Below are 25072 nucleotides of genomic sequence, written 5' to 3' on the forward strand. Positions count from 1 at the left end.
AGAATAGATGATAATTATAGCGTGCAAACAATGGCTGAGAAATGACGGGACTCGTGGCCGCGGCTCGCAGTGTTGTGACGGGATCTAAGCGGTGACAGCTGCTCCTTACATGACTAATTAAATGCACAATGAATTATTAATACACCTGCAATCAGGACAGATGCAGGAGGCGAAACGCAGACGGTGAGCAGCTCTCGACGCTGCGCGCTTATATGATGATCGGGGTGACAGGCAAAATATTTAGTGCTTCCAGAAGAATGGACCAAGATCTCAGGTCAAATATATGGTGACAACACACAAATATGGGGAAAATACATAATATACAGCCAATGGGGGTTGACCATGTACTGCTGTAAGAGACCGGATAATAGCTGGAGTAAAATACATTTTTCGATCCTTTATGGACCGGAGATTTATAAGGATTTTCACTGGTGGCTTCTATAATGTGTGTGCAGGTTGTGCCTGATAAGAAGGAGCAGGAGACTGTAGGACAGCACGGCTTCTCCAGAGTAAAATACCTGATAACAGAGAGCAATAAAAGTAATATTCATCTGTCCAGCAAATGCTGATTGGATAGAATTCTTAATAGTTGGCTAACCCTGCTGATTTACGTGTGTGGAGGCTCCCGGATCCTTATGCTCCTGCAGGATAAGCTGGAAACAGAGTGTCTGGGTGCAGAGGAGTCCGGAGGAGCACGTGGGGACAGAGCAGTGTGGAGGACCGAGAAGGGGGGACAGGAGACTGGAAGAGTGCGGACAGAGAAGCCCAGAGGGGACTGAGGAAGTGGGGTGGGGGATAGAGTAGACGGTCAGAGCGGGGAAAAGGGGACAGAGGAGTCTGGAGAAGTGGGAGGGGGACAGAGACGTCTGGAGGTGCAAGTGGGGGGGAAGAAGAGTGCAGAGGAGTGAAGGGGGATGGAGGAGACCGGAGTAACGGGGAAGTGGGATGGAGAGGGGGTCAGAAGACTGGAGGAGCAAAGAGGGGGGGACAGAGTCTGAAGCAGCAGAGGTGGGTGGGGTGCAGAGGAGCCCAGAGGTCAGAGGAGACTGGAGTAATGGGGGGGGGGGGGGGTTGGGAGGAAGAGGAATGTGGAGGAAGGAGGACAAAGGAGACTGGAGGAGTCAGGAGGAGTGTGTGGGGGGATAGAGGAGTCAGGAGGAGTGTGTGGGGGGATAGAGGAGTCTGGAGGAGTGTGTGGGGGGATAGAGGAGTCAGGAGGAGTGTGTGGGGGGATAGAGGAGTCTGGAGGAGTGTGTGGGGGGATAGAGGAGTCTGGAGGAGTGTGTGGGGGGATAGAGGAGTCTGGAGGAGTGTGTGGGGGGATAGAGGAGTCAGGAGGAGTGTGTGGGGGGGATAGAGGAGTCAGGAGGAGTGTAAGTGTGGGGTGGATAGAGGAATCTGGTGGTGACTTACTTGTCCTCTCTCCATAGAGGCTAAGACGAGCATGCATGTCAGATTCCAGCATTCTGGGGTGTGCGGCCCTAGAGCAGCATTGTCACCATCCCCAGGAGTGACACATTGTTATTGATTATTGCTGTATATTGGGCATTGGTTACATTGTTGCAGGTGATCCTCTCTGCTTTCTGAACCCGTTTGCTCAGTGTCTCATCCTCATTCTTCATCACTTTGGATGTAAATCTATCAGACTTGTCTTTCTGTGACATTTCCTCATTATAAGGACACATTCACCCCCGGAGGAGGACATTCCTCATCTAGAGGATCCACCCTGTACCCAGTGGCCTGACCACCATGATGGACCCATGTTACATTTTCCCATTGACTTATAAGGGGTTAAACATTAACCATTCAGGGACTTTCTTACATAAGTCACATTCCTCTAGTTTCTCTTATTTACAGATCATTAACGTTTCCATGCAGTGGATACAATTTGGCAATGAGCGACTTCGCCCCCCCAGTTTTCCCAGTGGTCTCGTCCTCGGCGTCAGTCGCTGACAGAGATGAAAAGATCTTTGTTTCGCAGAACTCGTGTTTCTTGTTAGCAATTTTGGTTTCTGTAGCAATTGATATGCGGAATGGATGAAAGGAGCATCTTATCCTAATAGAAGGACCCCCGGAGGAGGAGGGGCGGTGGGTGCAAAATAATCCAAACCGGGGAACTGGGCGACTGATTAATTACGTAAACGCCCTTTATTGCTTCATATCAGAATATTCTGCATCCATGTAGCAATAGGGAAAGTCATTTACAAATAAAAAACGCCTTTGTTCCATTGCCCTCCAGAGCTGTCTTCAAAATTCTGCTGTCAAACATGTGACCTAACGGATCAGCTCCAACTATGTAACTCTCTGGTGGGTTTGGACGGTCACAACATATTATGGACGGTCACATGAGGGTATGGATTATTACAGCGGGTGTATACGTTACAGGATGCCATCATGAGGGCAGGTGAGCCGGGAGCGTCTGAAGTATCCAACACTGGGGCAGATAAATGCTCTACGGACGTCTTCAGATAACATGAGATATCCAGGAGCCGTGATGAGAACTTTCCTCCAAGCAGCAGGTTTCTGGGTGCATTGTCCTCGGGTCTCATCCACTTCCCCATAGAGCACAGCGGGCAACGCTCCAAAGGCAAAGCTCCAGCAGATTCACTGCACATCGATCCATTCAGTATATAACAATTATAAATGCCCCCGGGTCTCGCAGGGATGAGCATCTAATCATGGCGGCTTACGTGACTCAGTACAGCCGTCACGTCACCGCACTGAGTCACCAAATTGTATCTCATTGGGTGTTGTGTACAAGTTGGCACTGGCAGCATTATCACTGATATATCTGGTGGTACTACAAGTCTCAGCACGACTTTGCAGCACGATGAAGATAGTGATTTACTACATCCATTCTGGGCTGCAGGGTCCAGGTTGTGTCTTACACCTGTTTTCGTTGATGATTGTTCAGGTTGGATTGTACAGATATGGTGTGAATTTTGATCTGCAGATACAATCTGCCTACAACTCATAAACAGGAGCACAACTCCCAGCTGACATGAGCACAGGAATGCTGTCTATTTTGCCCAGAGCATGGTAGACATCCCTCCCTGTATAGCGGAGGGGGAGCAAGGAGACCGCGGGATTCCTCCACATCACCATGAAGCCACAATGTCCCTGCAGACGGCTACAATTACACATGGCCGACAGTCAGCGAGCCCCAATACCCCACAGACACGGCAGGGACCCTCTGTACAGTCAGCGAGCCCCCATACCCCACAGACACGGCAGGGACCCCCTGTACAGTCAGCGAGCCCCCATACCCCCCAGACACGGCAGGGACCCCCTGTACAGTCAGCGAGCCCCCATACCCCACAGATACGGCAGTGACCCTCTTTACAGTCAGCAAGCCCCCAAACCCCACAGAACCATCAGGGACCCTCTGTACAGTCAGCGAGCCCCCATACTCCACAGACACGGCAGGGACCCTCTGTACAGTCAGCGAGCCCCCAAACCCCACAGATACGGCAGTGACCCTCTTTACAGTCAGCAAGCCCCCAAACCCCACAGAACCATCAGGGACCCTCTGTACAGTCAGCGAGCCCCCAAACCCCACAAACATGGCAGGGACCCTCTGTACAGTCAGCGAGCCCCCAAACCCCACAGATACGGCAGGGACCCTCTGTACAGACATTGAACCCCCATACCCCACAGACATGGCAGGGACCCTCTGTACAGTCAGCGAGCCCCCAAACCCCACAGATACGGCAGGGACCCTCTGTACAGACATTGAACCCCCATACCCCACAGACATGGCAGGGACCCTCTGTACAGTCAGCGAGCCCCCAAACCCCACAGATACGGCAGGGACCCTCTCTACAGACATTGAACCCCCATACCCCACAGACATGGCAGGGACCCTCTGTACAGTCAGCGAGCCCCCAAACCCCACAGACACGGCAGGGACCATCCACCCTCTGTAAAGCGACACCAGACACAACACAATAAATTATTAAAATGTACTGAATTATTCACACAGACTCAGGTGCTGATACCAGGGAGGCATCACAGACACAGGTGTAAAGCAGGATGAAGAGGTTCTGCAGCAGCTTCAAATTGTAACATTGTATAGAACAAAAATAAATGCCTCATCTCTTCCCATTGTGAATAAAGACAACAGGTCCAATAAAGGTGAAGATATCAAGTTGAGGGTCCCGAGTCCACCCCAAATATCCCCCTAATAATAATCTACATATACTTGTATAACAGCGCCGTATACCTATAATACAGCCCAGGACCCCCCAGCCTACATACACCTATAATACAGACCCTCATGCCACATACACCTTATATACACCTGTACCACAGTCCAGAACCCCCCAGCCTATACCCTATATACACCTGTACCACAGCCCAGGACCCCCTAGACTGCACCCACCCAGCGTACATCTCCATAGACCACTGCTGTATTCAGTACATTTGCCCCTGCACATCCCATTCAATACCCCCTATACCCACACAATGGTCCCAGCACTGCACGCCACATGTACAGTTACGTCCAGAAATATTTGGCCAGTGCCGGATCTCTGTGATTTCAGCTCTGCAGGCCACTATTTTGCTATTCTTGATTTAAAATGAAACAACTGAGCAGAGATCTCGATCTGCGCATGCGCAGCCTCCGGCGCCATTTAATTGACATCCTGCGCAGAAGACAGACTCACACTGCGAACATGCTGCCCACACAATGATGGCGGTGGCGCGGAATTTTAAAAAGGAGGCTGGTCACTGAATAATCAATGACCTGTACAAGAAGCAGAGGAGGCTGGTGGGGGGAGCGGAGAACAAGAAGAAGACCCTGCCCCCATGTCCCACCGCGAAGCATACTGAAGCACAAAAGACTTTTATGAAAACTTCATAAGGTGAGTATTCAACAACCACTGATCGGATCCCTTCACATCAGGTATTAGATTAATCAGCATCACAGCGCCATTATGACCATGCTTTTAGTTTATAGGGTTAAATCCTGATGATGGGTTCGCTTTAAAGGGGTTGAACAAAAATCTCCTGTGAAACGCTTAGGAATTGCAGCCATTTTTCTACAAATCCTCATTTCAGGGGTTCAAAAGTAATTGGACAAATTCACTTTCTGATAAAATGTTCATTTTAAGTCCCTTGTAGAGAATGCTTTGCAGCAACGACGACCTGGAGTCTAGAGCCATGGATGTCACCATCGCTGGTCTCCTCCGGTGTGAGGCTTTGCAGCAACGACGACCTGGAGTCTAGAGCCATGGATGTCACCATCGCTGGTCTCCTCCGGTGTGAGACTTTGCAGCAATCACAACCTGAAGTCTGGAACCATGGATGTCACCATTGCTGGTCTCCTCCGGTGTGAGGCTTTGCAGCAACGACGACCTGGAGTCTAGAACCATGGATGTCACCATCGCTGGTCTCCTCCGGTGTGAGGCTTTGCAGCAACAACGACCTGGAGTCTAGAGCCATGGATGTCACCTTCACTGGTCTCCTCCGGTGTGAGGCTTTGCAGCAATGACGACCTGAAGTCTGGAACCATGGATGTCACCATCGCTGGTCTCCTCCGGTGTGAGGCTTTGCAGAAATGACGACTGAAGTCTGGAACCATGGACGTCACCATCGCTGGTGTCCTCCAGTGTGAGACTTTGCAACAATCACAACCTGAAGTCTGGAGCCATGGATGTCACCATCGCTGGTGTCCTCCAGTGTGAGACTTTGCAACAATCACAACCTGAAGTCTGGAGCCATGGATGTCACCTTCGCTGGTGTCCTCCAGTGTGAGGCTTTGCAGCAATCACAACCTGAAGTCTGGAGGCCATGGATATCACCATCGCTGGTCTCCTCTGGTGTGAGGCTTTGCAGCAATGACGACCTGAAGTCTGGGGCCATGGATGTCACCATCACTGGTCTCCTCCGGTGTGAGGCTTTGCAGCAATGACGACCTGAAGTTTGGGGCCATGGATATCACCATCACTGGTCTCCTCCGGTGTGAGGCTTTGCAGCAATGACGACCTGAAGTCTGAAGCCATGGATGTCACCTTCGCTGGTGTCCTCCGGTGTGAGGCTTTGCAGCAATGACAACCTGAAGTCTGGGGCCATGGATGTCACCTCACTGGGCATCACGTGACCCCGGCTGCAGCCGGCTCCGACATCTATTGATGTCACGTCAAGTTCCAGGAACCCAGCGGCGTGACCCAGTGAAGCGCACCCCCCTGATTGATGGACTGCGGGCAGCGTTCCACCGCACGTCACAGCCCAGCATCCAGCACACTCTTTCCCTCTCCTCAGCACTCATTGGCTGCATGCGCAGGCTGGATGCTGGGCTGTGATACGCCACGCACAGGCACTTCTAACAACGGAAGGTAATTACAAAAAAACTTCTTTCCAAAGTTTAAATTGATGGGGATATTATTTATAGTAGTGGACAACTTCTAAGTTTTGTTTTCAGCCTGTGAAATGCGGCTCGATGGGCTGAGATCTGGTGAGGACTCGGCCATTACAGAATATTCCACTTCTTTGCTTTCGCAGGATGTTTTGGGTCATTGTCCGTCTGTCCTGTGAAGCACCGTCCAATCAACCCTGCTGCACTTGGTTGAATCGGAGCAGAAAGTATCGCCCTGAACACACAGGATTCATCCGGCTGCTTCTGTCTTCAGTCACATCATCAATAACCACTAGTGATCTGGTGTCATTGGCAGCCATGCATGCCCGCGCCATCATACCACCTCCACAATATGTTACACAGGATGTGCTGAGGATCAGGAGCCGCTCCAAGCCTTCTCTAGACAGCATGTTGTGGGTTCACAGCAACAGCTTCCAAATGCAAATACTGCACCTGGAATCAGCTCCAGACCTTTTACCTGCTTCATAGATGATGGATTAACGATGGAATAACCCATTCATCCCATTGAAGAGCTTCGGAGATAATGGTCCAATTACTTTTGGTCACTTTAAAAAGAGGCAGCAACATATTAAAGAGCTGTAATTCCTAAACCCTTCCTCCAATCAGGATTATTATTATTATTTATTATTATAGCGCCATTAATTCCATGGCACTTTACATGTTTAAAAGGGGGTATACATAGCAAACAAGTACAATAATTTGAACAAAAACGAGACACCGACTGGTACAGGAGGAGAGAGGATGTGAATCCCCTCAAATTAAAGCTGAGAGTCGGCACTTTAAGCTCAGATTGATTATAGAACTGGATCAGGAATATGTTTTGGTAAACAGCTAAAATGCCAAAACTTGTGTCACTGGCCAAATATTAAAGCCCCCAAGGTGTCACCCACCATATATCCAATGTAATGTATTCTTGTGTATACTCTTTATACTGAACCCATTATACCCCCCCCCCATTATCACCTTCACTCTCTATATACCCACTGTACCGCATGTGTATGTTCTATATACTGCATCCACAGTGCATCTAATACATCACCATGTACAGCCATTAGTAATGCCCCAGTATTGCTCTAGTACTACAGGCAGTGAAATGCCCCATATACAGTGCAGCCTGAAAAGAGCTAACATGCATCCAAGGCACCACCATAGATCACAGCAGCCCCCAGCCCTGCACCCCCTAGATCACAGCAGCCCCCAGCCCTGCACCCCCTAGATCACAGCAGCCCCCAGCCCTGCACCCCCATAGATCACAGCAGCCCCCAGCCCTGCACCCCCATAGATCACAGCAGCCCCCAGATCACAGCAGCATTCAGCCCTGCACCCCCTAGATCACAGCAGCATTCAGCCCTGCACCCCCTAGATCACAGCAGCATTCAGCCCTGCACCCCCTAGATCACAGCAGCCCCCAGCCCTGCACCCCCTAGATCACAGCAGCCCCCAGCCCTGCACCCCCTAGATCACAGCAGCATTCAGCCCTGCACCCCCATAGATCACAGCAGCATTCAGCCCTGCACCCCCATAGATCACAGCAGCATTCAGCCCTGCACCCCCTAGATCACAGCAGCATTCAGCCCTGCACCCCCATAGATCACAGCAGCATTCAGCCCTGCACCCCCTAGATCACAGCAGCCCCCAGCCCTGCACCCCCTAGATCACAGCAGCCCCCAGCCCTGCACCCCCTAGATCACAGCAGCATTCAGCCCTGCACCCCCATAGATCACAGCAGCATTCAGCCCTGCACCCCCATAGATCACAGCAGCATTCAGCCCTGCACCCCCTAGATCACAGCAGCATTCAGCCCTGCACCCCCATAGATCACAGCAGCATTCAGCCCTGCACCCCCATAGATCACAGCAGCATTCAGCCCTGCACCCCCATAGATCACAGCAGCATTCAGCCCTGCACCCCCATAGATCACAGCAGCATTCTGCCCTGCACCCCCATAGATCACAGCAGCCCCCAGCCCTGCACCCCAATAGATCACAGCAGCCCCCAGCCCTGCACCCCCATAGATCACAGCAGCCCCCAGCCCTGCACCCCCTAGATCACAGCAGGGGGTCTCTGGCCGGTTCCGCACGCTGCAGTCCCGGGGGTCACATACCTTGAGGCTCCGGGCTGGGGGCAGCGGGACCGGATTTGAGCGGCGGCGCAGACAGGAACCTCCCGTCCTCCTGACACTGAGCGGACTGGAGGCGGTGACTGCGCGGCGGCTATATAGGGGAACAGTGGCGCCGGCGGCGGAGGGCAGGGGCAGCACGTGATCACAGGGCACCGGCTGCCGGCACCGTCCTGCACATCGCTGGTGCCGCTGCTCCACCGGCCGAGCTCAGCTTATGGAGGATCTCCTGCCATGTTACACTGTACAGACCGAGCGTTATCTCCTGGCTCCTCTGCACACAGGCAGGCTGAGAGCGTTATCAGTGGGAAGAAAGCTGCTGCCAGACCTGACTGACACATTTCAGACCCCTCTGTGCCTCCAGACTCTTCTGCTCCCCTCTAAACCTTTGTCCCCCCCCAGACTCCTCTGCTCTTCTCCAGCCCCTTGGCTCCACTCCCCCAAACTTCTCTGTCGTCCCCCCTAGACTATGCTGCTTCCCTCCAGACCCCTCTGACCACCCCCCCAGAATCTTCTGCTCCCCTCCAGACCTCTGTGCCACCCCAGACTCTACTAATCCCCTCCAAATCTCACTGCCCCACCCCCCAAACTGCTGCTTCCCTCCAGACTCCTCTGCCCCCCAGACTCTTCTGATTTTCCCCAGACCTCTTTGCTCCTCCTCAAACTGTGCTGCTTCCCTCTGACACCCCAAGACTCTTCTGCTCCCCTCCAAACCCTCTTTGCACCCCACCCCCCCAGACTCTTCTGCTCCCCTCCAAACCCTCTTTGCCCCCCCCCCCCCAGACTCTTCTGATCCCCTCCAAACCCCCTTGGCCACCCCAGACTCTTCTGATCCCCTCCAACCTCTTTGCCCCTCCCCAAACTGTGCTGCTTCCCTCTGACACCCCAAGACTCTTCTGCTCCCCTCCAAACCCTCTTTGCCCCCCCCCCCCCCAGACTCTTCTGATCCCCTCCAAACCCCCTTGGCCACCCCAGACTCTTCTGATCCCCTCCAACCTCTTTGCCCCTCCCCAAACTGTGCTGCTCCTCTCCAGACTCTTCTGCTCCCCTCCAAACCCCTGTCCCCCCAGACTGTGCTCCCTTCCAGACCCCTCTACACACTCCACTACACCTCTTTAAACACCTCTGATCCCCTCCAAACTAATCTCAGTCCAAACAAAAGGTGGCAAAACCAGCTTCAGGGGAGAATCTCTTCCAAAACCATTTCAAGAAGGAAAATCTCCCGAAAGAGATAACGTTCCTGGAGCGATTTCCACTTGAAAACAGTTTTTGACCACCTCTTAAACGACGGGCAGAGTCCTGCTGCACCCAGGCATTTGTTCAGAGAAATTATAGTTAGAAGATCCAGCCGGAAACCATAACCAGAGACTAGTCGGACGGTGCCCCAGGCCGGCTCTTCCCAGCACTGCTGCAGCTGATTGACAGGTCACCTCCGCCTTGTGCAGATAGAGATGTGAGAGACCACCTGCAGCAGCTCTAGGGAGAGTCGGCCTGGGGCACCGCCGGACTAGTCCAGGATGGACAGCGTGGAACGGCTGACAGTTCCCTTAAAGGATTTTTTCATCTTCAAATATGGATAAAATAGCAAAATGTTTTTGAACACAAGAAACCTGGTGATTTTACCTCATTAGAAATCCATCTCATTCTCAAGAACAGGGATTTTTAAGTTTTTTAGTGTACAGCTCATTGCCTGGGCTACCAGTCACCTAAAAGTGGCCGGTCACTGAGGAAGGAACTGTCACTCTCTCTGTTTTAGAGCCTTCGCTCTGAAGCTGCACGGATCCTAAAAAAAATGAGACAACCCCTTTAATCAGCGATCCTAGACGTGTACCACATCCCTTTTATTTTCCCAGTGTAGTCATTTTCTGGATGACCTATCCAAAGAAGGAGCAAACCTTTAAAAGAAATCTGTGACTGGGGCAGAAAGTTTGCATTTGGTGACTGGTCCAGGAGGCTGATGGCCGTGAGTAGAGCTGCCACGTCCAGTGTCCTGGAGGCCAGGGGCACAGTGCAGAAGACAAGACTATGGATGGCACGGGACAGCTGGCAGTCCTGTCAGTCTACGAGGCCCCGACGCTCTGCCAGCATCACCAGGGGCTTCATCTAGAGCGTCTCCTGCCCTTTAAGCTGTTGCTCTCTATAAATAACAAGGCAATAAACGCTGGAGCTCAGAATGCATAAAGCGTCAGGTGTCACAGGGTCTAGAGTGGTAGTAATGGCCCCCGGGCACAACCATGGCAGATGCTGACCAACAGCACCCACCATGTACGAGATTCTGGAGGCCTCCTCTGGTCTAAACTATCCACATCCTTCACGTCGCACTGAGGATGGAGGCATCTGTAATAACCTTAAAGCAGCACTACGGCGTTCTGTGCTTTTTATTTCACCCCCATAGTATCACTAATGTATGTGCCCTTCCCCCAGTAATATATTCACTAGAAGCCGTATTCTGTTCTCAGTGCCGCTCCGGTCGTCTTGTGCCGTTTGTGATATGCCAGATCGCTCTAGTGTTTGCTGGGCGAGCTGGAGGTCACTTCTTAATGTAAGACTATGAGGCAGAACGATACCCTCATAGAATACGATACCCTCAACTAATAGATCACAGACTGCACATGAGTCAGCATTGTGATGCAGCAGCAAAAAAGGCAAACACAGTTCTGGGATGTATTAACAGAAGCATACAGTCTAGATCACGTGAAGTCATTATCCCCCTCTACTCCTCTTTGGTTAGACCTCATCAGGAATACTGTGTCCAGTTCTGGGCACCACATTTTTAAAAAGACATAGAAAAACTGGAGCAGGTTCAGAGAAGAGCGACCAGGATGGTGAGCGGACTGCAAACAATGTCCTACGAGGAACGGTTAGAGGATCTGGGAATGTTTAGCTTACAAAAGAGAAGACAGAGGAGATTTAATTGCAGTCTACAAATATCTGAAGGGCTGTCACAGTGTAAAGGGATCAGCTTTATTCTCATTTACACAAAGAAAGACTAGAAGTAATGGGATGAAACTGAAAGGGAGAAGATAGATTAGAAAAAAACTTTTTGACAGTGAGGTGGTCAATGAGTGGAACAGGCGGCCACGAGAGGTGGTGAGTTCTCCTTCAATGGAAGTCTTCAGAGGCTGGACAGACATCTGAGATGATTTAATGAATCCTGCATTGGGCCGGGGTTTGGACACGAGGACCCTGGAAGTTCCCTCCAACTGTAACATTCTAGGATTCTGTTTGTTGAGACTTACACTGAGATCTTGTGCCGTTATCTCTGACTGGTCAGTCCGAAGCTGCGATCAAAGGATGGCAGAGTGGCGCCAGAAAGAGCAGAAGACGGTGGCTGGTGAATCTATTAGGGTATGTGCACACGATCCTTTTTGGCAGTGCTTTGAATGTAGCATACTTGTGCTACGTCCAAAGCACTGCATGCATGTGAATCCGCATCCTATACATTGCACTGATAGCGTCTCTGCAAGAGAAATTGACATGCTGCGGTCCGTGAAGACGCGCCGCATGTCCATGGGTGAGCCGCAGGAGCACGGAGACGCATAGTGGGCATGGGATTTCTAGAAATCCCATCCACTATGCTCTAACATCTGGCCGCTACAGATTGCACGCAGTGCAAGTGTTCTGCGTCAAATCTGCAGCGTTTACTGACCGTGTGCATGCACCCTTACTAGGGGGCCAGGAACGTGCATTGTTTTCTTTCACCAGGGAGCGGTGGTGAATCTATCAGGGCTGCTGCTTTAATAATTTATTGGAAGCTCAAGATTGAAAACTGCCCAAGAGAAGCTACGAGTAAGACCTGACAGAAAAGAGCAACGTTTATTTACAAATCAAATCTGTAAATACATATATATATATATATGTGTGTGTGTGTATTTGCTAGTATTAGATATTGACTTTAATAGCAGTCAGTATTTATCAAAATATTTTTCTCTATATCCCAATAAACGTTCATCTTGTGGACGTCGCGGCTTCTCATTGATCCTGTGCACGCTTCTAATGCACATACGAGGGCAGAAGAAACAGGAGGCGCAGCGTCCGGGGCCACCGTGCAGAGTGTCAGAAGAGTTTTCCCTGCTCCTCTGCCCTGATCAGAGAACTCATGGACAGTGAAGCAACGTCTCCAGCGGCAGGGCGTACCATCTGTCCCCTGTATATATCTCATGAACGTCCTTTGCATTTTGGCAGCTTAACCTAGAGATTGTTTTCATTATGTTTAGGCCACGCTCAGTATTTTACATCAGTATCTGTAAGTCAAAACCAGGAGTGTGTGATAATACGGAAGGGGTGACGTGTTTCCATTATACTATTCCTCTCCTGGCTTACAAATACTGATGTAAAATACTGAGCAAATACTGAGCATGGCCTTAGAAAGCTTTTTATCTGCAGTATATGAGTGTAAGGCAACTTGCTGATTGGCCTCCTCTGTGGTGACCTCCCTCCTCTGACTACGAGCAGAATGTACCGGATATTATTTTTGCAGTGATGCTTCGGCCGCTAGCGATTTTCTCTCCCTGTACTGACGTCCTCCACAGCTTGTGTTTCTTCACCACCGCCAATCAGTAAAAAGAAAAGCTGCAGTGTAAAGCAATCTCTAACAAGACCAGAAATACATTTCGGACTACGCCTGCCTCCAACAAAGCATCCAAGCCAGCGTCCAGGAACATGACTTTATTTAATGGAGGGGTAATTTCTTCTAAGTGACCCAGAATACCTGCATATAGCAGCGGCAGAGCACGAGCGCGTGGACAGAGTAGAAGATACAGGAGCCGTAGTGCTGCACACCATCACTCTGCCATTCGGGATTCTTGGAAAGCTGGGTGACCGCTGATACTTAAGCTGGTGGAGCACGACGTCGGCTGCGGTATAAACACAGGAACGAGACTATGCGCTCCAGCTGCAATCAAGTAGCGGGTGAAAGTGACGAGTGTGACAGATGACAGATGTCCTCCCCTCTGGATCCTGGCACATGAATAATACGGCGAGACGTCCATATGGTTAATGGGATCACAGAAGATTTCCGTTATTTTTTCCTATTTGATTTGCATTTTAAGACAACTGCGTGCTGTCAATGAACGAGGCCTACCATTTTAGCCCAGCTCATAGCTGAGGCTTTGTTATACTTGGATCCGGTCCAGATATGGTACAAATATCACAAATCTATGTCCTGATACATTATAGCAACCCATCAGCTCCAGAACAGATATCCCAGCACACCCACCAAGGTCCCCTCATCCAGAGTGCCCTCTCCTGACCGATCAGTGTAGCAAGTCAGCGACTATTTACCTTTTCAATAATGCAGGCGTAGACAGAGCGCCACCTGGTGGTCAATGTATAAAACTGCAGAGACCACAGCCACCAGGAGGCAGAAAAAAAAACAAAACAAAACAAAAAATCCGTTCAACGGTCGGGAAACTGCTCAGGTCTGTCACAGAAGCCTGCCGTGGAATATTAATAGGGTGAGGATAACCACACATGGGGATAAATGTTAGTAAAGGCTGTCAGCACAGCAGATATGAGACAGCACTGTCATACTAAATGACTGAACGATTAGAAAGCCAGTATTTGACATGGGTGTAGTGTCCTACCATCAAACAAGGGCAAGAAATGGGTGCACAAATCACTCAATTTCCTCAGTGACTTGTGGAGTCACATCCCACCCCCCCTGTCCAGTACCTCCAGACCCCACAAAAACAACGGACCACAGCATCTAAGTGGTTAAAGCTATAGCAATCCTCCAGTAGTGTAGTAGGAACCTGCAGGGTCACCATGACATGTATATAGCCACACAGATGTAATGAAGAGGGTAAGATTCAATGGAGAAACTGCACCAATCTGCAGAGGTTGAGCAGGGACCACCACTGACCAGGTCTGACTGAGGGCGGCACAGACACAAAGTCAATGTGATCAGACACCAGGAAAAAGAAAAAAACATAAGAGACGACAAATTCACAGTCACAAAAAAAAGAAAAAGTTGCTTTATTTTAGGCTGTACACAAGAGATTACACCAGAGCTGCACTCACTATTCTGCTGGTGCAGTCACTGTGTAAATACATTACATTACTTATCCTGTACTGATCCTGAGTTACATCCTGTATTATACTCCAGAGCTGCACTCACTATTCTGCTGGTGCAGTCACTGTGTACATACATTACTGATCCTGAGTTACATCCTGTATTATACTCCAGAGCTGCACTCACTATTCTGCTGGTGCAGTTACGGTGTACATACATTACATTACTGATCCTGAGTTACATCCTGTATTATACCCCAGAGCTGCACTCGCTATTCTGCTGGTACAGTCACTGTGTACATACATTACTGATCCTGAGTTACATCCTGTATTATACTCCAGAGTTGCACTCACTATTCTGCTGGTGCAGTCACTGTGTACATACATTACATTACTGATCCCGAGTTACATCCTGTATTATACTCCAGAGCTGCACTCACTATTCTGCTGGTGCAGTCACTGCTGTACATACATTACATTACTGATCCTGAGTTACATCCTGTATTATACTCCAGAGCTGCACTCACTATTCTGCTGGTGCAGTCACTGTGTACATACATTACATTACTGATACTGAGTTACCTCCTGTATTATACTCCAGAGCTGCACTCACTATTCTGCTGGTGCAGTTACGGTGTACATACATTACATTACTGATCCTGAGTTACATCCTGTATTATACCCCAGAGCTGCACTCACTATTCTGCTGGTGCAGTCACTGTGTACATACATTACATTACTGATCCTGAGTTACATCCTGTATTATACCCCAGAGCTGCACTCACTATTCTGCTTGTGCAGTCACTGTGTACATACATTACATTACTGATCCTGAGTTACATCCTGTATTATACTCCAGAGCTGCACTCACTATTCTGCTGGTGCAGTCACTGTGTACATACATTACTGATCCTGAGTTACATCCTGTATTATACTCCAGAGCTGCACTCACTATTCTGCTGGTGCAGTCACTGTGTACATACATTACATTGCTGATCCTGAGTTACATCCTGTATTATACCCCAGAGCTGCACTCGCTATTCTGCTGGTACAGTCACTGTGTACATACATTACTGATCCTGAGTTACATCCTGTATTATACTCCAGAGTTGCACTCACTATTCTGCTGGTGCAGTCACTGTGTACATACATTACATTACTGATCCCGAGTTACATCCTGTATTATACTCCAGAGCTGCACTCACTATTCTGCTGGTGCAGTCACTGCTGTACATACATTACATTACTGATCCTGAGTTACATCCTGTATTATACTCCAGAGCTGCACTCACTATTCTGCTGGTGCAGTCACTGTGTACATACATTACATTACTGATACTGAGTTACCTCCTGTATTATACTCCAGAGCTGCACTCACTATTCTGCTGGTGCAGTTACGGTGTACATACATTACATTACTGATCCTGAGTTACATCCTGTATTATACCCCAGAGCTGCACTCACTATTCTGCTGGTGCAGTCACTGTGTACATACATTACATTACTGATCCTGAGTTACATCCTGTATTATACCCCAGAGCTGCACTCACTATTCTGCTTGTGCAGTCACTGTGTACATACATTACATTACTGATCCTGAGTTACATCCTGTATTATACTCCAGAGCTGCACTCACTATTCTGCTGGTGCAGTCACTGTGTACATACATTACTGATCCTGAGTTACATCCTGTATTATACTCCAGAGCTGCACTCACTATTCTGCTGGTGCAGTCACTGTGTACATACATTACATTGCTGATCCTGAGTTACATCCTGTATTATACCCCAGAGCTGCACTCGCTATTCTGCTGGTACAGTCACTGTGTACATACATTACTGATCCTGAGTTACATCCTGTATTATACTCCAGAGTTGCACTCACTATTCTGCTGGTGCAGTCACTGTGTACATACATTACATTACTGATCCCGAGTTACATCCTGTATTATACTCCAGAGCTGCACTCACTATTCTGCTGGTGCAGTCACTGCTGTACATACATTACATTACTGATCCTGAGTTACATCCTGTATTATACTCCAGAGCTGCACTCACTATTCTGCTGGTGCAGTCACTGTGTACATACATTACATTACTGATACTGAGTTACCTCCTGTATTATACTCCAGAGCTGCACTCACTATTCTGCTGGTGCAGTCACTGTGTACATACATTACATTACTGATCCTGAGTTACATCCTGTATTATACTCCAGAGCTGCACTCACTATTCTGCTGGTGGAGTCACTGTGTACATACATTACATTACTGATCCTGAGTTACATCCTGTATTGTACTCCAGAGCTGCACTCACTATTCTGCTGGTGCAGTCACTGTGTACATACATTACTGATACTTTATTATACTCCAGAGCTGCTCTCACTATTCTTCTCTTGGATTAGCGGCTCCCTGGATTCCTGTAATAGAATATGACAGTCAACAGTCTTACATAGTAGCAACATATACAACATTACAGTTATAAGTTTTACTATCCCAACTAACGCCACCACTCTTGATGCTCTTCTGCATGCCACAGAGGATTCCATTGCCTCCGGACTCCCCCTGTTCACCTCAATTATACCATTTGGTTTGGTCCCACGCTGTATTTAAAAGAGGCTAGTCCGGTCCGATGGGAGTCCTCCTTGCAGCATCTGATCCTCCTCTCTGCTAGTAAAAGCCACCCCCCAGCTCTGATGTGGACCCCTTTAAAGCCTGGGACGTAATAGTAAGCACCAGGCTATCACCCCTGGTTCAGTTCAGTGAGGGCACTGAGCGGGTGGAATCGTGATCCACCCATGGCTGTTAACTAGTTAAATGCCGCTGTCAATCTCTGACAGCGGCATTTAACAGCGCCGCGAGGGCATCACTTACCCCGCCCATCAGTGACCCAGTCACATGATCACAGGTCACTGATGGGTGGGGACGACAACCCTGGGTCTGCAGCAGACCCCAGTGGTTGTCATGTACTGATCGCTATGAGCGCCACCTAATGGTCGGCGCTCATAGCACAGGAGAATTTCTGCTACATAGAGGTGATCGGACAGTTGCTGCTTCTAGTCTCCTATATAGACTATAGAAGCAAGCAAAAAGTGTAAAAAATGTTGCAATTTCACCACACCTGGAATTTTTTCCCCGTACAAGATATGGTAAAACCAGTGATGTTGTTCAAAAGTACAACGCGTCCTGCAAAAAATAAGCCCTGACATGGCCATATTGACCAAAAAATATAAACGCTATGGCTCTGGGAACAAGGGGAGCAAAAATGCAAAAACTGAAAATCCCAGGGTCCTAAGGGGTTAAATACAGCATGGGACCAAACCAAATGGTATATCTGAGGTGAACAGGGGGGAGTCAGGAGTCACGGGGCCCGTATCACACCCGTATCTCGGTGTCGCAGGGTCAGTGTTTATCAGGCCTCCTCGCCCTGTAAATAACATCTGGCTGCGTTGCTCTGCCTGTCGGCGGATGGATAATAACACGGCTCGTCATTACCTCCGTGGCCACAGACGCTGCTGTGTGAGGAGCATGGCGCACCGCCGGCCGCTCTCTCGCCGGGGTGTCTCGGCCTCATCACATGTTGCTCTATGCAGCTCCGGAGGCCCAGAGTACAAACAACGCGAGGCCGGAGAGGTGGCTGCAAGGCACGAAGAAGACACGGCCTCCACCAAGATGGCGGCACAGCCTCACTCACCGTCATGGCGCCCAGAATCCTACTGAAGCAGCTGGGCGCGCGTACAAGGCGTCCTCTGATAACCCCGCCCCGCGCGTGACGTATCGGTCACGTATTGGTCCCTTATAGTAACAGACAGCTGCTTTGTCCAATACACGCTCAAGATTCTTTCGACCAATGAAAATCACACGGTGGGCGGAGTTATTGTAGTAACGGAAGCCCGATAGGGCCAGAAAGCTTCTGTGAGAGGTTGTCGCGTGAGAGTGACGTGCGGGTGTCAGTCAGTAGTCATGAGCTGGTGCGTGTCCCGAGTGTCCGCTGCGCTTCGGAGCTCCGGGGTCCGCCGCCTGCTCAGCAGCAGCGTCTCCCGTGAGCACCTGGAGGGGCTGGTGAAGAAGGACAAGGTGGTGGTGTTCATGAAGGGGTCTCCGGCTCAGCCGCTGTGCGGCTTCAGTAACGCGGTTGTGCAGATCCTGCGGATGCACGGGGTGGACGAGTACGCGACCTATAACGTGCTGGAGGACCAGGACCTGAGGCAGGGTGAGTGCTGGAGGGCCAGGACCCGAGGCGGGGTGAGTGCTGGAGGGCCAGGACCCGAGGCGGGGTGAGTGCTGGAGGGCCAGGACCCGAGGCGGGGGCGAGCGCTGGAGGGCCAGGACCCGAGGCGGGGGCGAGCGCTGGAGGGCCAGGACCCGAGGCGGGGGCGAGCGCTGGAGGGCCAGGACCCGAGGCGGGGGCGAGCGCCGGAGGGCCAGGACCCGAGGCGGGGGCGAGCGCCGGAGGGCCAGGACCCGAGGCGGGGGCGAGCGCCGGAGGGCCAGGACCCGGGGCGGGGGCGAGCGCCGGAGGGCCAGGACCCGAGGCGGGGGCGAGCGCCGGAGGGCCAGGACCCGAGGCGGGGGCGAGCGCCGGAGGGCCAGGACCCGAGGCGGGGGCGAGCGCCGGAGGGCCAGGACCCGAGGCGGGGGCGAGCGCCGGAGGGCCAGGACCCGAGGCGGGGGCGAGCGCCGGAGGGCCAGGACCCGAGGCGGGGGCGAGCGCCGGAGGGCCAGGACCCGAGGCGGGGGCGAGCGCCGGAGGGCCAGGACCCGAGGCGGGGGCGAGCGCCGGAGGGCCAGGACCCGAGGCGGGGGCGAGCGCCGGGGGGCCAGGACCCGAGGCGGGGGCGAGCGCCGGGGGGCCAGGACCCGAGGCGGGGGCGAGCGCCGGGGGGCCAGGACCCGAGGCGGGGGCGAGCGCCGGAGATGTGGGGGAGGGGTTTGTGGGGGGGTGGGGCTTGAGTGCATTGTGGTATCTGTAAAGAAATATGGCGCCCTGTGTCTTCCATAGTGGCCTTGCCCTCCGCGCTATGTGCAGTTCGTCCAGGTGCTGGTGCGGCGCCGTGGCCAGGGCACCTGCACTGATCAGATACATAACAGTGAGATTTACCTGTCTTTCCAGTAGGAGGCGCGGGCTATTTTAAGATCCTAGTTTCTTTGAGGCTGCACCCACTGAGCAGGGTCCTGTGTGATCTCTTCCTTCTGACACCCCCTCCCCCCCAATATACAGCATGGAATTCACCCCTATAATCAGGGGAGGGCAATTAACTTTCTAAAGGGGCCACCTGAGACCCTGATTGTTGTGGAGGCCAAAGTTAATTCTGTTCATTATTTTATATTTTTATCACTTACTATTGAGCAGAATTCAGTCTGGTGACCGCTGCTGCTGCTCGTACAGGTTACTATAGGACTGATTGTAGCAACGGGTCACAACCATAGAATTATTATTATAGCGCCATTTATTCCATAGCGCTTTACATGTGAAAAGGGATATACATAGCACAATTACACTAATCTTGAACAAAACGAGTCAGCGACTGTGTACCAGGAGGAGGAGGGAGGACCCTGCCTGCGAGGGCTCACAGTCTACAAGGGAGGGGTGAGGAAACAGTAGGTGGGGGTGTGTGTATATATATATATATATATATATATATATATATATATATATATATATATATATATATATATATATACAGTACAGACCAAAAGTTTGGACACACCTCTTTTAAAGACTTTTCTGTATTTTCATGACTATGAAACTTGTACATTCACACTGAAGGCATCAAAACTATGAATTAACACATGTGGAATTATATACTTAACAAAAAAAGTGTGAAACAACTGAAAATATGTCTTATATTCTAGGTTCTTCAAAGTAGCCACCTTTTGCTTTGATGACTGCTTTGCACACTCTTGGCATTCTCTTGATGAGCTTCAAGAGGCAGTCACCGGAAATGGTCTTCCAACAATCTTGAAGGAGTTCCCAGAGATGCTTAGCACTTGTTGGCCCTTTTGCCTTCACTCTGCGGTCCAGCTCACCCCAAACCATCTCGATTGGGTTCAGGTCTGGTGACTGTGGAGGCCAGGTCATCTGGCGTAGCACCCCATCACTCTCCTTCTTGGTCAAATAGCCCTTACACAGAATATAAGACATATGTTCAGTTGTTTCACACTTTTTTGTTAAGTATATAATTCCACATGTGGTAATTCATAGTTTTGATGCCTTCAGTGTGAATGTACAATTTTCATAGCCATGAAAATACAGAAAAATCTTTAAATGAGAAGGTGTGTCCAAACTTTTGGACTGTACTGTGTGTGTGTATATATATATATATGTGTATGTATGTATGTATGTATGTATGTATGTATGTATGTATGTATGTGCAGCTTATAAGTTACACGACTCCTGTTCAGGCCTTGTAACGTCAGCAACAGCTCCCAACACAACATGCAGCCCCCACACAGTATGAAGCCCCCGCAGCACCCCACACTGTACAATGATCTCACAGAGTGCGGTGTCCCCGCATTCCTCCCTCACAGAAAAATTAAACTACTCCCCGCCCCCCGGTCCTCGCTGCTCCTGGTTTTTGCAGTGCGCTGTAGCGACACTCAGCCGGCGCGGTGTTGTGACATCATTGAGCCCGCGGAGCTCAGACACTGGCACAATGGTGGAAGAGGGAAGAGGGCGCCGTCGCCTCCTGTCGCTGCATTCATCTCTATCCCGAGGATGCAGCTATGATGATCAGATGTTGGGCAGGTGGTGGTCACATGGGCTGGAGGCCACTGTTTTCAGCTCTATGGCTGACTGTGGCCAGCTGGTCACATTTAGTCCAGGTCTGCCCATGAGGGTTGTAGTGTCCGTCCTGCAGGTGTTTCCCTTCTTTATTATCCATCATCATTATATGTACAGAAATCTATGGACTTTACATCAGTTCAGGAGCGTTAAAAGAGGGGCTGATATCAGTCGGCCGGCCCCCCATACATATCGGACCCATCGATATCAGCGGGTTCTTCATTAGCCTGTGTACAGGGCCTTATAGTGTCTGATAGCAGGGAGCAGTAGCCAGGAGATGTCGCTGGGCCACATGTCAGGTGCAGAGCTGTGTGCTGTCTGTGACTTTGTGCTGCCGGCTCCTAATCTCCCAGATCTGCACATAACGGTGACTGTGCAACTTTATCACTGGCAAAGCTGAAACGTCGTCCCCGAGACGTCACCACCGTCCGTATACAGGAGGCAAAAGGCCACCAGAATGGGAACAGCAGCTCTCTTCTCGCCTGTATCTGGGGGTCCCACACAGAGTCCTCCTCTCCGGTGCCCATATTTTTAGGAGCTCTTTTCTGGCTTGTATCTGGGGGTCCCACATAGAGTCCTCCTCTCCGGTGCCCATATTTTTAGGAGCTCTTTTCTGGCTTGTATGTGGAGGTCCCACGCAGTCCTCCTCTCCGGTGCCCATATTTGTAGGAGCTCTTTTCTGGCTTGTATCTGGGGGTCCCACATAGAGTCCTCCTCTCCGGTGCCCATATTTGTAGGAGCTCTTTTCTGGCTTGTATCTGGGGGTCCCACGCAGAGTCCTCCTCTCCGGTGCCCATATTTGTAGGAGCTCTTTTCTGGCTTGTATGTGGGGGTCCCACGCAGAGTCCTCCTCTCTGGTGCCCATATTTGTAGGAGCTCTTTTCTGGCTTGTATGTGGGGGTCCCACGCAGAGTCCTCCTCTCCGGTGCCCATATTTGTAGGAGCTCTTTTCTGGCTTGTATGTGGGGGTCCCACGCAGAGTCCTCCTCTCTGGTGCCCATATTTGTAGGAGCTCTTTTCTGGCTTGTATGTGGGGGTCCCACGCAGAGTCCTCCTCTCCGGTGCCCATATTTGTAGGAGCTCTTTTCTGGCTTGTATCTGGGGGTCCCACACAGAGTCCTCCTCTCCGGTGCCCATATTTGTAGGAGCTCTTTTCTGGCTTGTATCTGGGGGTCCCACACAGAGTCCTCCTCTCCGGTGCCCATATTTGTAGGAGCTCTTTTCTGGCTTGTATGTGGGGGTCCCACACAGAGTCCTCCTCTCCGGTGCCCGTATTTGTAGGAGCTCTTTTCTAACCCGTATCCGGGGGTCCCGAGCGGAGTCCTCTCCGGTGTCCATATTTATAGGGGCTCTTTTCTGGCCCGTATACAGGGGTCCCGCGCAGAGTCCATATCTGTAGGGGTTGTTCTCGTTTGTTAGGTGTTTTGCGCTCGTTGCTGTGATTATCGTGAATGTTATTACTAATTAGAAGCTCGCACTGATTGGCTGATATATGTGGGAACATTTCCATGACTCCGATCCTCTTTGGGAGGTGTCACCTTGTCTCTGCCCTTGACATTCTCCTACTTGTCTCCATGTAACACTGAATGGGTTCACATGATACAATGTAACAACACAGATCGTCCTTAAAGGGGACATGACCTGTAAATCTCCCTATGACTCCTTTCCAAGATCTCTGCTTGTTAGTGAATTATTGTTTGCGTCCAGATCTTGGCTCGTCTCTTCTTGTGCTGCTGATGGCGCAGAGCTGCAGTGCTGGTACTATAACGCTGCCCCAGTGACCATCCAGGTGGGGTGCACATGTTGCTATTGTGCCCACCCTGGATGGAGTGCAATGCTTCCTGGAAAGGGGGATGGGCCATGAGATGTAAGAGAGTAGAGCTATGGGATCTGGGAGGCATTGCCAGCTGTGGCTGATAGCAGAGAACAATAGGTTGCCTTAGCTTTTTGGATTTACAGAGCTTTTTAATATGGAATTTGTAAGCTGAACGTCTTCTTTCTGTCACAGGGGTGAAGAATTACTCCAACTGGCCCACCATCCCGCAGGTGTTCCTGAACGGAGAATTTGTGGGGGGCTGCGACATCCTCCTACAGATGCACCAGAACGGAGACCTGGTGGAGGAGCTGAAGAAGTTGGGGATCCGCTCCGCACTATTAGACGCAGAACCGAGCCAAGAAAAGAAGTAACGGGGGCGCTCCGCCCGCGCTGTGAACTATTTATATGGACCCTCCCCTGAGGCGGCGACCTGTCCCGTCCGCACCGGAGAAGCCTTATGTTTTATGAACTGTTCAGCCGTGGAGTCGGCAGGAGACAAAGCTCACGTTCTTACAGCTCCATCCTATATCTGTAGAGAAGGATTGTATGATTGTCCGGATACTGATCGGAGGGATGTAATGATCGCACTACAGTGCAAATAAATAGAATTATCTAGAATTATCCGCAGCCGCCCGGTGTCCTGTCTGCAGACATTGTCGTGTCATTGATTTCTATTGGAAGAGGAGAAGTTAGCTACTTCCTCCCACACTGAATTCACTATGAAACTACTCCTCCCATCGTTCTATACTACATTTTACAGAAAGATTTAACCAGATGTGTCCTGTATGGTCAGAGGTGTAAGGGGGGGTCTCGCTGTGAGAGGGAACGGGGGGCCACTGAGCCACAGGGTGACAAGACCGACTCCTGACAGTGATTATGGCTCACCGAGAAGCATGATTTTATTTCTCCGTCTCTCACTTTGTGACTTGATCTCGTGACCCTTTGATCGCTTCTGTCGGAGATTTCTGTATTAGCCTCTACAACTGCATAAGAGGTGTCCATGCATTGCTAACCTGAGGGCCACTATTAGGGGCCCCGACTACCCGTACACACTACTGATGGTGTTTAATCAGATTGATGGGGAGACACAGGGGCCCCATATATGTAACAGTGTTTGATGCCGTAGTCTTTACTGATTTTGGCATCTAAGGGGTAAAATGTCATTTACAGCTGCTGAGGGTATGGGCTCAGCGGGAAAGGGTTAATTACAGGGATTGTCCCCTGTTTGGGGTGTAAATATCTAATGGAGACTGGGACTGTCGCATCCTGAGAGTTATCCCCGTTGCTGCCGCTGTCTCTGCTGTGACCAGTATAATAATCGTCATATAGCGCCAACATATTCCACGGTGCAGGATCCTGACAAATGGGGGGGGTGGGGGGGATCAGGTTTTCAGGAAACATGGGCGTGAAGAAAGGAGGGGGATTAGGGGATGTGATGGAAGCCGTGCTTACAACGGAATCGGATTATACAGATTAGCGCATTCTAGGGAACTGGAGCAGCACGAGGAGAGAATGGAGGGGAGAGGACGGCTCCGATTAGCACAGTGCTGGCTGTAGACTGGACCAAGGCTAATATCAGGGGAGAGAAGGATCGGGCACCTCGCCTTCAGTATGACTCATCCTTAATGGTACTGTGGGAGATGAGACTGGTGCAAAGGGGTCTGCAGGGGGGAGCAGAGAATGGTGAAGGACGAGGGGGGGGCCTGAGTATGGTGGAGGGGGAGGGGGCCTGAGTATGGTGGAGGGGGAGGGGGCCTGAGTATGGGGGAGGGGGCCTGAGTATGGTGGAGGGGGAGGGGGCCTGAGTATGGGGGAGGGGGCCTGAGTATGGGGGAGGGGGCCTGAGTATGGGGGGGGGGGCCTGAGTATGGGGGAGGGGGCCTGAGTATGGGGGAGGGAGGGGGAGGGGGCCTGAGTATGGGGGGGGGCCTGAGTATGGGGGAGGACAGGGGGGCTGCGGTGTGGGC

The 25072-nt window shown here is 50.9% G+C and overlaps 2 protein-coding genes and 1 non-coding gene across 11 annotated transcripts in view; 1 reads left to right on the plus strand and 2 right to left on the minus strand.

Annotated features, from left to right (window-relative positions):
* The window catches only part of SYNE3 (spectrin repeat containing nuclear envelope family member 3), a 106463-nt gene extending 88246 nt beyond the window's left edge, over nucleotides 1–18217 (minus strand). For 7 of the 9 annotated variants that reach the window (XM_073638347.1, XM_073638339.1, XM_073638346.1 and 4 more), the window contains exon 1: nucleotides 18001–18217. In XM_073638347.1, coding sequence (XP_073494448.1) covers nucleotides 18001–18035 — 35 coding nt within the window. In that variant the 5' untranslated portion in view covers nucleotides 18036–18217. Of the gene's footprint in view, nucleotides 1–8480; nucleotides 8696–18000 lie in introns of those variants that run through there. The other 2 variants (XM_073638343.1, XM_073638342.1) reach the window with 2 other exon arrangements.
* Nucleotides 17895–18149, minus strand: LOC141155683 (small Cajal body-specific RNA 13). Its single transcript, XR_012247587.1, has one exon.
* Nucleotides 18218–18394: 177 nt separating the features above from the next.
* GLRX5 (glutaredoxin 5) lies at nucleotides 18395–23726 on the plus strand. Its single transcript, XM_073637496.1, has 2 exons — nucleotides 18395–18718; nucleotides 23298–23726. Exons 1-2 carry the CDS (start codon nucleotides 18469–18471, stop codon nucleotides 23474–23476), a joined length of 429 nt encoding a protein of 142 aa, XP_073493597.1. The 5' UTR covers nucleotides 18395–18468; the 3' UTR covers nucleotides 23477–23726.
* The last annotated feature ends 1346 nt before the right edge of the window (nucleotides 23727–25072 follow it).

Source organism: Phyllobates terribilis, unplaced genomic scaffold, assembly GCF_046119375.1.
Source record: "Phyllobates terribilis strain yellow unplaced genomic scaffold, ASM4611937v1 Scaffold_7__3_contigs__length_470593459, whole genome shotgun sequence".
In the NCBI taxonomy this organism is placed as follows: Eukaryota; Metazoa; Chordata; class Amphibia; order Anura; family Dendrobatidae; genus Phyllobates; species Phyllobates terribilis.

Bases quoted from the DNA above. Each gene is read 5' to 3' on its own strand.
- GLRX5 (XM_073637496.1), top strand. From the start codon at position 18,469: ATGAGCTGGTGCGTGTCCCGAGTGTCCGCTGCGCTTCGGAGCTCCGGG. The intron at 18,719-23,297 runs GTGAGTGCTGGA...TTTCTGTCACAG, and splicing joins GGACCAGGACCTGAGGCAGG to GGGTGAAGAATTACTCCAAC.